Source organism: Globicephala melas, chromosome 4, assembly GCF_963455315.2.
Source record: "Globicephala melas chromosome 4, mGloMel1.2, whole genome shotgun sequence".
Classification (NCBI taxonomy): Eukaryota; Metazoa; Chordata; class Mammalia; order Artiodactyla; family Delphinidae; genus Globicephala; species Globicephala melas.
The window spans coordinates 134,840,523-134,854,787 of record NC_083317.1 but is presented as its reverse complement, the minus strand read 5'-3'; the positions used below and the strand labels follow the sequence as shown (position 1 = coordinate 134,854,787).

The following is a 14,265-nucleotide window of genomic DNA, read 5'->3' as shown; positions in this document are numbered from 1 at the left end:
TGACACTACAAATGGAGTGGGAACAAGCTTGATCATAGAAACATGAGAATTTTAATCTATTGTTATGACAATTATTTTATCTGATCACAAAAGGGTAACTGTGTGTTTATGGTAATAAATTCATAAAACACAGAAATGTACATGGAAGAAATAACTATCACCTATCATCTTTTCTCCCAAAGGTAACCATTTTGGTATAACCCAGGTTTTTTCTAATGCCTAGGATACTGTTTTTTTTTCTTCCTTAACATACTACATGGTAACCAATTTTGGCTAAAACATCTATGTGATGGGAAAGAAACAGCAGGTGTTCCCTTTAGCCCAGCAGAGCTGCTCTTCTGCCGAGGTGTGTATGCATTTCTGTTTTAAGCATGGCCTCAGCTGCCTGGGCATAAAGGGACCAAGCTTATCCATCCTGAGGATGGGATGTAATTTGAGCTGGGATCTATTTTCCACTTCTCACTTCTACCCTGCCCTTCCTGTGTCCTGGGGTTGGGGATGCAAAGGCAAAACTTCAATAGTAAGAGGACACGTTCAAGGATATTGGTTGTTCCCATCCTTGGCGTGCTTACAGGGGCCACTGCAGTTCTCCCATCGTTGACAAGGCGGTGGTATACCCTTCCATGGAGCTCCTCTGACCCCCGCAGAAAGTTTACCTGAAAAACCCTGAGGCACAGACACAATCTGACCAAGGGAAAGAAACAATTATCAGATGTTTTAGATAGTTTTCATTGAAATGATGAATATACAGTTTATGAAGCACTTTCCCATATTATCTCATGAATTTACTCACTTCCATCACTAAATCTCAGATGTTTGTCTTATTCTTCCCAATTTTTCCTCTTGTTCTTCCCATTCTCAGAGGGGTGAAGTGCCTTGACCCAGACCTATAATAGGATCCGGTCTTGAACTCCTTTTGACCCTAACACTAGGGCTCCTTTTGCTTTACTCCATTCGTTCCCAAACATTAGCTTCCACAAGATAATCCTGAAAGGTCAGAGCCACAGGGAAGGAGTGTGGGCTGAGACAGAAGGATGGAATTTCCTTCCTTGCCTCAGATGCTCCCCCACCCTCACCCCTGGGGATTCTTGTCTGGCCCTAAGCCTGGGAGAGAAACAGGGAAATTGGGCTGTGATGCAGGACAATCCTCATGACAGCCTGGCCAACTCCACAGAGAGCAGTTGCCCCAAGGTGGAATGGTTGGGCCTGTATCCCCTGCCCCCATGACCATTGGATATGGGCTGCCCCAGGAAGGGCATGCTCATGGGTGAGGCAGCTCTGCAGCTGTGGCAGACACTGCAGGGGCCCAGCTGAAGGCTGTCTGCCAACAGCACTCCCAGTGTTGCAGGAAAGAGAGTGGGGCGCCAGAAGATAGTCATGTCCTGGGCCTCAGGTGAGTCCCTGGGACAGCTGTGAAGTGTGGGTTCTTGGCTTTCTGCAGGAAAGAATCCAAGAGTGAGCCATAGTAAAGTAAAAGATTTATTCAGGGAGATACACAACCCACAGACAGAGTGTGGGCCATCTCAGGAGGTGAGAGGCGTCAGGTTATGGGGTTTTCAGTTTTTATAGGGATGGGTAATTTCATAGGCTAATGAGTGGGAGGAATATTCCAGCTATTTTGGGGAAAGGGTGGGGATTTCCAGGAATTGGGCCACCATCCACTTTTTGACCTTTTATGGTCAGCCTTGGAACTGTCATGGTGCCTTTGGGTGTGTCATGTAGTGTGTTGATGTGTTACCATGAGCGTATACTGAGGCTCAAAGTCTGGCAGAAGTCACTCATCTGCCATCTTGGACCTAGTTGGTTCTAACCAGTTTATGTTGTATCCTCAACGGCTATCATTCTTTTAAAGGTTGTGCCCTGCCCCCTTCCTCTGTCACCAGCAGCTGGTACAATGAGCCCTTCATTGAAGAGGGATCTGGGTGGTGCATCTCCATGCCCATCACAGTGCCTCCACCTGAAATGTCCTTTTGCATTCAGTTTCCATATTTCCACAGCTGACCAAATCCAACAGGACACACTCAAAAAACTTGAGTATGTCATGAAAGCCCTCAGAGATCTGGGCTTTGCATCCATCTCCAGCCTCACCAATGATAGAAGTTGTTCTTTCCCTCCAGATTTTCACTTGAGCAATAATACTAAATAAATCACTTGTAGTTTCCTGGAAATTCCATATTCCATCCATCCATGCTCTTGCCCTTGGTGGTATTCCTGTGGGTAATGGCTTTAATTCATTTATTTGAAAAATATTTAATAGGCATCTACTATGTACCAGGTCCATTATCTGTGTCAAAGTCTAGCTCAGCACTCATTGCCTCTGTGAAAACTTCTCTGATTATCCCTCCAAGAAATAATTAGTCATTGTATCCTATAGGCTTCCTGTACACACTTTTTGCCCCTTTCCCATCATTTTTATAATATCTGCTCATTCATCTCCTTAGACCATAAGGCTTTTCACCCTGGAATTCCCTGCCATGTACAGGGCTGACACATTTCCTTTTGGTTTTTGTATGATCAGGCCACTCAAGATGGCTGTTCTCTTGCTCTCTGTACATCCCCTGCTTGACCAGTGCCTGCTTCACCTACACCTACTCACATGACTGACCTTCTTACATACTTGCCCCTGCCCCAGCTAGTGATGGATCTAATCTTTAGACCAGAACATCTCCACTATGATAGCTTATCAAAGGAGTGGTGAGAGGCATGCCCCTCTGCTAGTTTCCCTGGTAACTGATGAGCCAACCTGATGTCAACTCCCCCTATAACTGGCAACCTCCCCCTCCCCCAGGGAGTGAAGACTGCAGCCATGTCCTGCTCACCTTCAGCGCACAAGGTGGGGATGTTGCTCCAGGACCTTGGAGCATCAGACATGTAAGCTCCCCCATCCATGAAACCATTGATGTCTCTGTTGTTGACTCTGGGCTCTTTCTTAAGTCTCAAGGCTGGGCAAGTACAGGACTTGTAGGCCTGTGAGGTAGAGCCCAACAGTTCTGATTTTTTAACTCTCTGCCTGTCTTCAAAGAGTGTTAGAAATGCTCCCCCAACAATACTTGACATTTTCTTCCCTTCCGTATCTCTTGCTCTAGAAAAACTCTCTGCTTTTTAGATGTTTATTTCAGACACCAGGGCAACAGTAACCCATCAGTCAAGTGGAAGAAGTTTCACGTGTTTTAAATTTCTCTCTTAGATCTGTCAGTTCATTAATTATCATCACGCATTCCTTCGGGGTTATTCATTTTTCTGATGAAGGTATTGAGACAGAAAGGTCAAGTGACATCAAATCTCATGCAATGAATCACTTGGTGGCCTAAAACTAGAATTAAAATGTGTTTGGAAGTGATTTGGCATCTGCTTGGCTCACTCTGCTGTTTAAGGGTTTAATCATTGTGTGAATTGACTGCTTTGTAGTTGTTTTTAAAATTGGGATATAGTTGTTTTACAATGTTGTGTTAGTTTCTACTGTACAGTGAAGTGGAGTTCCCTGTGCTTTACAGCAGGTTTTATTAGTTATCTATTTTATACATATCAGTGTATACATGTCAATCCCAACCTTCCAGTTCATCCCAACCCCCCACCACCCACGCCCCACTTTCCCCCCTTGGTGTCCATACATTTGTTCTCTACATCTGTGTCTCTATTTCTGCCTTGCAAACTGGTTCATCCATATCATTTTTCTAGATTCCACATATATACGTTAATATACGATATTAGTTTTTCTCTTTCTGACTTACTTCACTCTGTATGACAGTCTCTAGGTCCATCCACATCTCTAACAATGACCCAGTTTCATTCCTTTATATGGCAGAGTAATATTCCATTGTATATATGTACCACATCTTCTTTATCCATACATCTGTTGATGGACATTCAGGTTGCTTCCATGTCTTGGCTATTGTAAACAGTGCTGCAATGAACATTGAGGTGCATGTGTCTTTTGGAATTATGGCTTTCTCTGGGTATATGCCTAGTAGTGGGATTGCTGGGTCATATGGTAATTCTATTTTAGTTTTTTAAGGAACCTCCATACTGTTCTCCATAGTGGCTGTATCAATTTACATTCCCACCAACAGTGCAAGAGGGTTCCCTTTTCTCCACATCCTCTCCAGCATTTATTGTTTGCAGATTTTCTGATGATGCCCATTCTAACTGGTGTGAAGTGATGTCTCATTGTAATTTTGATTTGCATTTCTCTAATAGTGATGTTGAGTAACTTTTCATGTGCCTGTTGGCCATTTCTATGTCTTCTTTGGAGAAATGTCTATTTAGGTCTGTCCATTTTTGGATTGGGTTGTTTGGTTTTTTTTGATATTGAGTGGCATGAGCTGTTTATATATTTTGGAGATAAATCCTTTGTCCATTGATTAGTTTGCAAATATTTTCTCCCATTCTGAGGGTTGTCTTTTCATCTTATTTATGGTTTCCTTTCCTGTGCAAAAGCTTTTAAGTTTCATTAGGTCCCATTTGTTTATTTTTGTTTTCATTTCCGTTTCTCTAGGAGGTGGGTCAAAAAGGATCTTGCTGTGATTTATGTCATAGAGTGCTCTGCCTGTGTTTTCCTCAAGAGTTTTATAGTGTCTGGCCTTAAATTTAGGTCTTTAATCCATTTTGAGTTTATTTTTATGTATGGTGTTAGGGAGTGTTCCAATTTCATTCTTTTACATGTAGCTGTCCAGTTATCCCAGCACCACTTATTGAAGACACTGTCTTTTCTCCATTGTATATTCTTGCCTCCTTTATCAAAGATAAGGTGGCCATATGTGTGTGGGTTTATCTCTCGGCTTTCTATCCTGTTCCATTGATGTATATTTCGGTTTTTGTGCCAGCAACATACTGTCTTTTTTTTTTTAATTTGGTAGCATTTATTGTGCCACAAAGCCCTCATGATGGAAGCTGTGCCACTTATATAGTCTTGATTACTGTAGTTTTGTAGTATAGTCTGAAGTCAGGGAGCCTGATTCCTCCAGCTTTGTTTTTTCTTAAGATTGCTTTGGCTATTTGGGGTCTTTTGTGTCTCCATACAAATTTTTTTTGTGTGTGTGGTACGTGGGCCTCTCACTGTTGTGGCCTCTCCCGTTGTGGAGCACAGGCTCCGGACACACAGGCTCAGCGGCCATGGCTCACGGGCCCAGCCGTTCCGCGGCATGCGGGATCTTCCTGGACCGGGGCACGAACCCATGTCCCTTGTATCGGCAGGTGGACTCTCAACCACTGCACCACCAGGGGAGCCCTCCATACAAATTTTAAGATTTTTTTATTCTAGTTCTGTAAAAATTGCCATTGGTAATTTGATAGGGATTGCATTGAATCTGTAGATTGCTTTGGGTAGTATAGTCATTTTCACAATATTGATTCTTCCAATCAAAGAACATGGTATATCTCTCCATCTGTTTGTGTCATCTTTGATTTCTTTCATCAGTGTCTTATAGTTTTCTGAGTACAGGTCTTTTACCTCCTTAGGTAGGTTTATTCCTAGGTACTTTATTCCCTTTGTTGCAATGGTGAATGAGTTTGTTTCCTTAATTTCCCTTTCTGATCTTTAGTTGTTAGTATATAGGAATGCAAGAAATTTCTGTGCAACAATTTTGTATCCTGCAAGTTTACCAAATTCATTGATTAGCTCTAATAGTTTTCTGGTGGCATTTTTAGGATTCTCTATGTATAGTACCATGTCATCTGCAAGCAGTGACAGTTTTACTTCTTCTTTTCCAATTTGTATTCCTTTTATTTCCTTTTCTTTGATTGCCATGGCTGGGACTTCCAAATCTATGTTGAATAATAGTGGCGAGAGTGGACATCCTTGTCTTGTTCCTGATCTAAGAGAAAATGCTGTCAGTTTTTCACTATTGAGAATGATGTTTACTGTGGGTTTGTCATAGATGACCTTTATTATGTTGAGGTACTTTCCCTCTATGCCCACTTTCTGGAGAGTTTTTTTTTTTAATCATAAATGAGTGTTGAATTTTGTCAAAAGCATTTTCTGCATCTATTGAGATGATCAATTTTTATTCTTCAATTTGTTAATATGGTGTATCACGTTGACTGATTTGCATACATTGATGAATCCTTGCATTCCTGGGATAAACCCCACTTGATCATGGTGTATGATCCTTTTAATGTGTTGTTGGATTCTGTTTGCTAGTATTTTGTGGAGAATTTTTGCATTTATGTTCATCAATGATATTGTCCTGTAGTTTTCTTTCTTTGTGACATCTTTGTCTGGTTTTGGTGTCAGGGTGATTTTGGCTGTGTAGAATGAGTTTGGGAGTCTTCCTTCCTCTGCAAATTTTTGGAGGAGTTTGAGAAGGATGGGTGTTAGCTCTTCTAAATGTTTGGTAGAATTTACCTGTGAAGCCATCTGGACCAGGGCTTTTGTTTTGTTGGAAGATTTTAAATCACAGTTTCAATTTCATTACTTGTGATTGGTCTGTTCATATTTTCTATTTCTTCCTGTTTCAGTCTTGGAAGCTTGTACCTTTCTAAGAATTTGTCCATTTCTTCCAGGTTGTCCATTTTTTGGTCATAGAGTTGCTTGTAGTAGTCTCTTATGATGCTTTGTATTTCTGCGGTGTCTGTTGTAACTACTTCTTTTTCATTTCTAATTTTATTGATTTGATTCCTCTCCCTCTCTTTCCTGATGAGCCTGGCTAAAGGTTGTTGATCTTCTCAAAGAACCAGCTTTTAGTTTTATTGATCTTTGCTACTGTTTTCTTTGTTTGTATTTCATTTATTTCTGCTCTGATCTTCATGATTTCTTTCCTTCTCCTGACTTTGTGTTTTCTTTGTTCTTTTTCTCTAGTTGCTTTAGGTATAGGGTTAGATTGTTTATTTGAAATTTTTCTTGTTCCTTGAGCTAGGATTTTATTGCTATAAACTTCCCTCTTAGAACTGCTTTTGCTACATCCCATAGGTTTTGGATCATCGCGTTTTCATCGTCATTTGTTTCTAGGTATTTTTTTTATTTCTTCAGTGATCTCTGGTTATTTAGTAGCGTATCGTTTAGCCTCCATATATTTGTGTTTTTTACAGTTTTCTCCCTGTAATTCATATCTAGTCTCATAGCACTGTGGTTCGAAAAGATGCTTAATACAATTTCAGTTTTCTTAAATTTACCGAGGCTTGATTTGTGACACAACATGTGATCTATCCTGGAGAATGTTCCATGTGCACTTGAGAAGAAAGTATAATCTGCTGTTTTTGGATGGAATGTCCTATAAATATCAATTAAATCTCTCTGGTCTATTGTGTCATTTAAAGCTTGTGTTTCCTTATTAATTTTCTGTCTAGATGATCTGTCCATTGGTGTAGTGAGGTGTTAAATTCCCCCATCATTATTGTGTTACTGTCAATTTCCCCTTAATACTTGTACTTTTAATCATATAAGGGATTTTGCTGATCCTAGAAAATTGGTGGGTTTAGGATTGTAGGCTCAGAGCTCAGTTCCCAGCCATCTATCAAAGTGTATAGTGGAGTCCAAGGATTTTTACCAAGCACTCTGGAGTGGAGGTCATGCTGACTGAGCACTTTCCCAATGTTTCTCCTTTGTTTGGTTTTTGCCATCTTGTGATCTCATGATGAATTATTCCTTTAATTTTGAACAATCCCAAAGGTATATTTTTAATACATCTTGGGGTTCCCTTCTGGCATTATGGTGTTATGGGAATTCCAAGCCTGAAGCACTTGAATTCAGCACCAGGCTCTCTCCCCAGCCTCCCTGGTGACCTTACACAAGTGATTCCATTTTTATGAGCCTCAGTCTTTTCTGGCTGAGGAAATTGAGATGAGAGAAACACCTTTTGCTCCTCTAAATTCTCTCTAAATTTTGCATGCAAATTAAACCTTTTTTTTAAAAAAAAATCCCATCTCTTATCTTTAGCAGCTAAAAGAAACAAGGTCAGCTGAGGACAAAAGAACCCACCCAAATGAGCCCAACACGCATCAATGAGTTATATAAATGGTTGTTGTTTTAACAGATCCCTTAAGTTCGAGGTGATTATTATTTGAAAAAATTTGTTGCCGAGTTTGCTCATTTGTCCACCAGCAGCTGCCAGTGTGGGGCAGGTGGCTGACCTTGGGTTGCTTCTTAAAGATGAAAAAGTTCTATATTTGTATGCATCTAATAATATTGCCTCAAGATATATAAAAGACCAATGCAGTTAGATTAGAGAAAGCATCTAGAAGCAGAATAATTGGAAAGGAAGAAATAATATAATCTCTATTTGTAGATGACATCAATATATATCTAGAAAAGTAAAAAGTTATATGACATAGCGATGTTACAGTTAGAGCTTGCACCATCAGCCAGATTTCTGCCATGATCATGCAACAGCTTTCTGTGATGGACATGAAACATGCTTGAGAAAAATACCTTTGTTGTTTTATGCCACTGAGATTTGGGTGTTACTGCAGCATTACCAAGCCCATTCTCCATGATACAGAGAAATGGCAATGGGGACTCTCAGATGTGGCTGCTGGCAGTGAAAACAAGAAAGAATTTTGGCATTTTCTAGTAACATTGAAACAAAAATATGCTGAACCATTAATCTTACTCCTAAGTATATTCCCTGGAAGTTCAAGTGTGTGATCACTGGGATACATACACATTCAGGATCAATGTTCAGAGCAGCATAATTTAAAACCCCAAAGTCATGAACAATCCACATGTCTGTTAATAGTAGAATGGGTGAATATGCTGTGGTACATTAAAACAAGGTGTACAACAAAGCAAATGAACGAATTAAGCTGAATTAAGATTCAGTAACATGGCTGAGTCTTAAAACAATATTTTTGAGAGAAAGAGAAAGATACAAAAACATGCATGCAGTATGGTTCCATTTATCTAAGCTTCAAAAATTCAAAAAGATAAACACACCCCTTTGTTCATAGCAGCACTACTTACAATAGCCACTTATTTACAAGATGTGGAAACAACCTAAATGTTCATCAACAGATGAATGGGTAAAGAGGATGTGTTATACATACATGTAATGGAATATTACTCAGCCACAAAAAAGAATGAAATAATGCCATTTGCAGCAACATGGATGTACATAGAGATTATCATACTAAGTGAAGTCAACACAGAAAAACAAATATCATGTGATATCACTTGTATGTGGAATATAAAATATGACACAAATGAACTCAGTTACAAAACAGAAACAGACTCACAGATTTAGAGAACAAACTTATGGTTACGATGGGGGAAGGGTGAGAAGGAGGGATAGATTGGGAGTTTGGGATTGACATGTACACACTGCTATATTTAAAATAGATAACCAACAAGGGCCTACTGTATTAAAAAATACAAAAAATAAAAAATTTTATAAAGAAATTTGGAAGCTTATTTTCTTTCTCTGGGGCTGAAGCAATTTAAATAGTATCAACTCTTTGTACTTTACTTCTATTGAAAAATTGACTAAGATATCTGAACCTTTTGTTGTTTTGTGTTTTTTCCTTGTTTGTTTGTTTGGGAGAGTGTAAAGAGAGAATTTCTCTGGAAACTTTGTCAACATCCTTCACGGATTTAATTCATTTTTTCCTATCTCTTCTTGAGACAGTTTAAATAACTTAAATTCCAGGAAACAATTCTTTCAATCCAGATGGGAGTGAGGATCTCAATTAGTATTATTGAAAATAACTCCTTCACAGAGTTTTAAATTTCACTGACATTTAGATATAGATGTACTATACATGTATTTTTCAAAGTTGCTTTATCATTTGTGATGCTATCTTGTTTCTATCTCATGTTGTCAGTCTTTCTTTTTTCTAATTTTTAAAAATTTAAAATTTTTTATTGAAGTATAATTAATTTACAATGTGTTAGTTTCTGGTGTATAGCAAAGTGATTGTTTTACATATATTTATATTCTTTTTCTGTCATTCTTTTAACTAATTAATAATTTCAAGTATACTTAGTATTTTGCTTATAATTCCATTAACTGAAGTTTTGAGACTCTAATTTTAGTATATGTTGCTTCTGAAGGGTCTTGTTCACAGTAGATTGATATTTGTTTCCTGTCTTGTCGCTTTATACTTTATTTTCTACTTTTGTTTTGGGCTATGTTAAGGCAGAAATTTATCCATCAGAATCCTGTGAGCCCTGGGTTAAGGATACAGCTCTCCAAAGAAGATTTGTGTTGGCTTTTGCCAGGAATCCCAGGGTTGTTTTTAATCCAACACTTTTTATGATAATTTCTTAACTTGGGGATCCAAGTTCATGCATAGTACATTTGAACCCCTGTCCTGTGTGAGAGTGGACTTTTACCTATAAATTATCAGGTGACACAGTTCTTCCACTCAGGGCCCAGGGCAAGGAGGATAAGTTCCTTGTCATCTTCCTCTTTTCTGATACCCTCTTTCAACAAGAGAGTATCTCTTTGAGAGTCTTGGTTTTACGTAGGGGTCTCATTCCAACCCCTTATATAGATGCAATGCTTTGTCCTGTCCCTGAGGGGTCATTAAATTTTAAGTCTCTTGGTTTCTGTAATTGGCAGATTATGCCATGATGCTTTCAGTTTCTTTTTGGTTTTATTGGGGGGAGGAATTTCCTCTCACTTTCTTTAAACTCAGGTATAGAATTAAAATGTTAGTGTATTTCACCAATATTTCTAGTTGTTTTTAAGTGAGAGGTTCCCCCCACATCTGTATATAGCACATAATATTAATGGAATTGGAAATCTGCCACACAGTATTTATTTATTCCTTTGCTTAAAATTTAACTTTAATTTTTAATAAGATTTTATTTGTACATAGATTAAGAAATCAATGTGTTCTACTAAGGTAACTACAGAGGATAGAATTTTCTTTCCCCTTACTTCCTCAATTCAAGCTCTCCAAAGACAATCATATTCAATACTTTGTTCTTTTGTTTAATATTCTTACACAAGTCTTCCTTGATTTTTGAGTTTTAGATATTCTTTATTGAATTTTACTACAGGTTTTCTTAATCACATCTGTTTCCCTTCTCCACATCTTCCAAATAATTATATTTATTTAAATGAGATCAATGTTCAGTGTTTCTATTGATATGATTATATAAATATTATTCCCAGCACAGCCATGTCTTGTACATTTCATGCAACTTTGGGAGTAATAGTCACTCTTTTTATTGTTTGTTTTGTCTGAAAATCATTTCTATGTGCATCACTATTTCATTGCTAAATGCTGTGAGAAGTGTAACTCCCTCCCAATCTCCTCAAAAACAGTTATTTTATCTATTTTTACCTCTTTGCATCTCTCCTGGAGCCCCGGGCCCTTTTGCTCTAGTTAGGACTAGCTGCTCTTTGCTGCAAAGCTGTCACCCTGGGAATTGTAGGGGAGAAACTGGAGAGTGGTGATTGCCAAGAGTGGGAATAGTGATGGGTGTTTGGATTACAGAGGTGTATGCACTTATCAAAACTCAGCAAAGGCACACTACATTTGTGTATTTAATTGTATGCAAATTTTATGTCAAAAGAAGAGAAGCATAAGCAAATATTAAACTTTACTTAATGGTACATTGGTTGAAGTATTTAGGGGAAGTGTACTGATGTCTGCAACTTTGAAATGCATTAAAAAAAACATGAATGGCTAAAATGATGGCTAATTCTGTATTAAAACAAGTAGAGTAAAATGTTAATGGTAGAATCCAGGTAGAGGGTATACTGTAAAATTCTTCCAACTTTATTGTATATTTGAACATTTTTAAAATAAAATATTGGAGGAGAAAGAATAGAGATAGTAAAATGAGTTGGTCTGTCTGTGTAAGGATCTAAACAGGAGCTCAAGATAAATGTATCAACCGAAGGAGCGTTGGTGAGGAAATGAGAAAGAGTAGATGAAAAATAGTGTTAAAAGGTGAACTCAACTCCCTGCCTTTAGAGTGTAATTTTTCAGTATTCTGTCTTAAATATGATCCAAATCAAAGGAACTGATAAGCTTCTCTGTCTCTCTTTCCAGGGAGAGTCAATAGAGCTATATGGGAAGAAGAAAATAGAAATCCTATGGAACCTAAAAAAAATGATACAAGTGAACTTATTTCCAAAATAGAAATAGACTCACTGAGGTAGAAAAAAACTTATGGTTAGCAAAAGGGTATAGTGTGTGGGGAGACATAAATTAGGAGTTTGGGATTAACAGATACACACTACTATATATAAAATAGGTAGGCAACAAGGGCCTACTATATAGCACAGGGAACTATTTTCAATATCTTGTAATAACATATAGTGGAAAAGACTCTGAAAAAGAATAAATAGATAGATAGATGTATAACTGAATCACTTTGCTGTACACCTGAAACTAACACAACATTGTAAATTGACTCTACTTCAACAGGAAAAAAAAAAAGTAGGTATCCTAGGGACAGGAACTCCTCATAGCCACCAAAGGGCCCACATAAAACATTTCTGTTCTAAGTATCAGCTCTCACAGAGAATCAGAGCTTTTATCCAACCTCAGGGTGGAAGATTCTTTGACTTAGAAAAGTTGTCACACTGACAGCTTTATTTCTTACCAATGACTTCGATAGTCATCAACATAAGCATACCAAATAAGCAGTGTATTCAGAAGATAATTACAGAGGACCCTGGGTACTATGGTGACAGACCAGCCAGCCAGACCTGATATTTCTCCTTCCAACTTCTTATTAAAATAGGCTTAAAAAAAACAGAAAAAGAAAGAAACCGGAAAGTGGTGAACATCTGACTTAGAGATCTCCCACTCTCAGATCAAGAGAGCACCCACTCTCAGGCTCCCTAAATGAACACAGTTAGACTTCACTAATTAAATTAGTGGCTGTCCAGGCTTACCTGACATTCACATCTAGGTCTGAGATGAGGAGACTGCCAGCATCTGAGAGAACAGTAAAAGGAGCTAAGGACATTCCACACTGTCTAATTCCAGGCAGAATTCTCTCATTTCAAAGTATGTAAATGGAAAACCTCCATGGGTACTCTAGAAGGATAATGCAACATAGGGGAAAGGAAATGCTTTCTTTAAGACTCTGAAAAGTGGAAATATTTGAAAATAATATATATATATTTTTTACAAAAAACAGAACTTTTATTTATTTATTTTTTGTGTGTGTGTTACGCGGGCCTCTCACTGCTGCGGCCTCTCCCGTTGTGGAGCACAGGCTCTGGACGCGCAGGCTCAGCGGCCACGGCTCATGGGCCCAGCCGCTCCGTGGCATGTGGGATCCTCCTGGACCAGGGCACGAACCCGTGTCCCCTGCATCGGCAGGCGGACTCCCAACAACTGTGCCACCAGGGAAGCCCAGAACAACTTCTTAAAAGATAGTTGTTGGTTTTCTTCCTAAAAGATGAAAAATATAAAACCTCTACAACACAAAAGTGAATATATGAGGAAACAAGTTAAAGTGAAGGCAGAGATGCAAAGTGTGCTGGCTCATATAAGGAAATAAAATAAGGAAACCCAAAACATGATAGAATACTTTTACAGCAGTGATAGTCAAAGACAGAAAACTCTGTCATGATACAGAGAACAAATGTGGAACAATTCCAGAATACACAGGGGGAAAATGAAGAGAAGAAGACGATCAGGAAGTTGATGGATATAGGAAAGAGACAGTAGAGATTTTGTTTCAATACATTAAATAAGAAAAATAAGGACATGGCATTGACTGACAGTGAGGAAAAACCACCCAGAGCTAAATAAACTTTGATTTTAAAATTTGAAAATGCTCTGTTTTGTCTTTGGCAAAATTAACAAAATAGACAACACTTGGGACTGTCCTGGCAAAAAAAAAGTTTTTTTTTAAGGCAATGTCTGACTTCTGGACAGTCTCAGTCTTTTTTTCTTTCTTTTCTTTCTTTCTTTCTTTCTTTCTTTCTTTCTTTCTTTCTTTCTTTCTTTCTTTCTTTCTTTCTTTCTTTCTTTCTTTCTTCCTTCCTTCCTTCCTTCCTTCCTTCCTTTCTTCCTTTCTTTCTTTCTTTCTTTCTTTCTTTCTTTCTTTCTTTCTTTCTTTCTTTCTTTCTTTCTTTCTTTCTTTCTTTCTTCCTTTCTCTCTTTATGGCTGCTTTGGATCTTCATTGCTGCGTGCAGGCTTTCTCTAGTTGCGGTGAGCAGGGGCTACTCTTCATTGCCATGTGCAGGCTTCTCATTGTAGTGGCTTCTCTTGTTGCAGAGCATGGGCTCTAGGTGCATGGGCTTCAGTAGTTGTGGCACGCGGGCTCAGTAGTTGTGGCGCACGGGCTTCATTGCTTCGCGGTATCTTCCTGGACCAGGGCTCGAACCCGTGTCCCCTGCATTGGCAGGTGGATTGTT

The 14,265-nt window shown here is 38.6% G+C and overlaps 1 protein-coding gene across 1 annotated transcript in view; it reads left to right on the top strand.

The window, feature by feature from the left end:
- LOC138842646 (collagen alpha-4(VI) chain-like) overlaps window positions 1–2,001 on the top strand; it is a 64,763-nt gene extending 62,762 nt beyond the window's left edge. The window contains exon 18 of the mRNA XM_070045381.1: window positions 1,853–2,001. Coding sequence (XP_069901482.1) covers window positions 1,853–2,001 — 149 coding nt within the window. The remainder of the gene's footprint in view (window positions 1–1,852) is intronic.
- The last annotated feature ends 12,264 nt before the right edge of the window (window positions 2,002–14,265 follow it).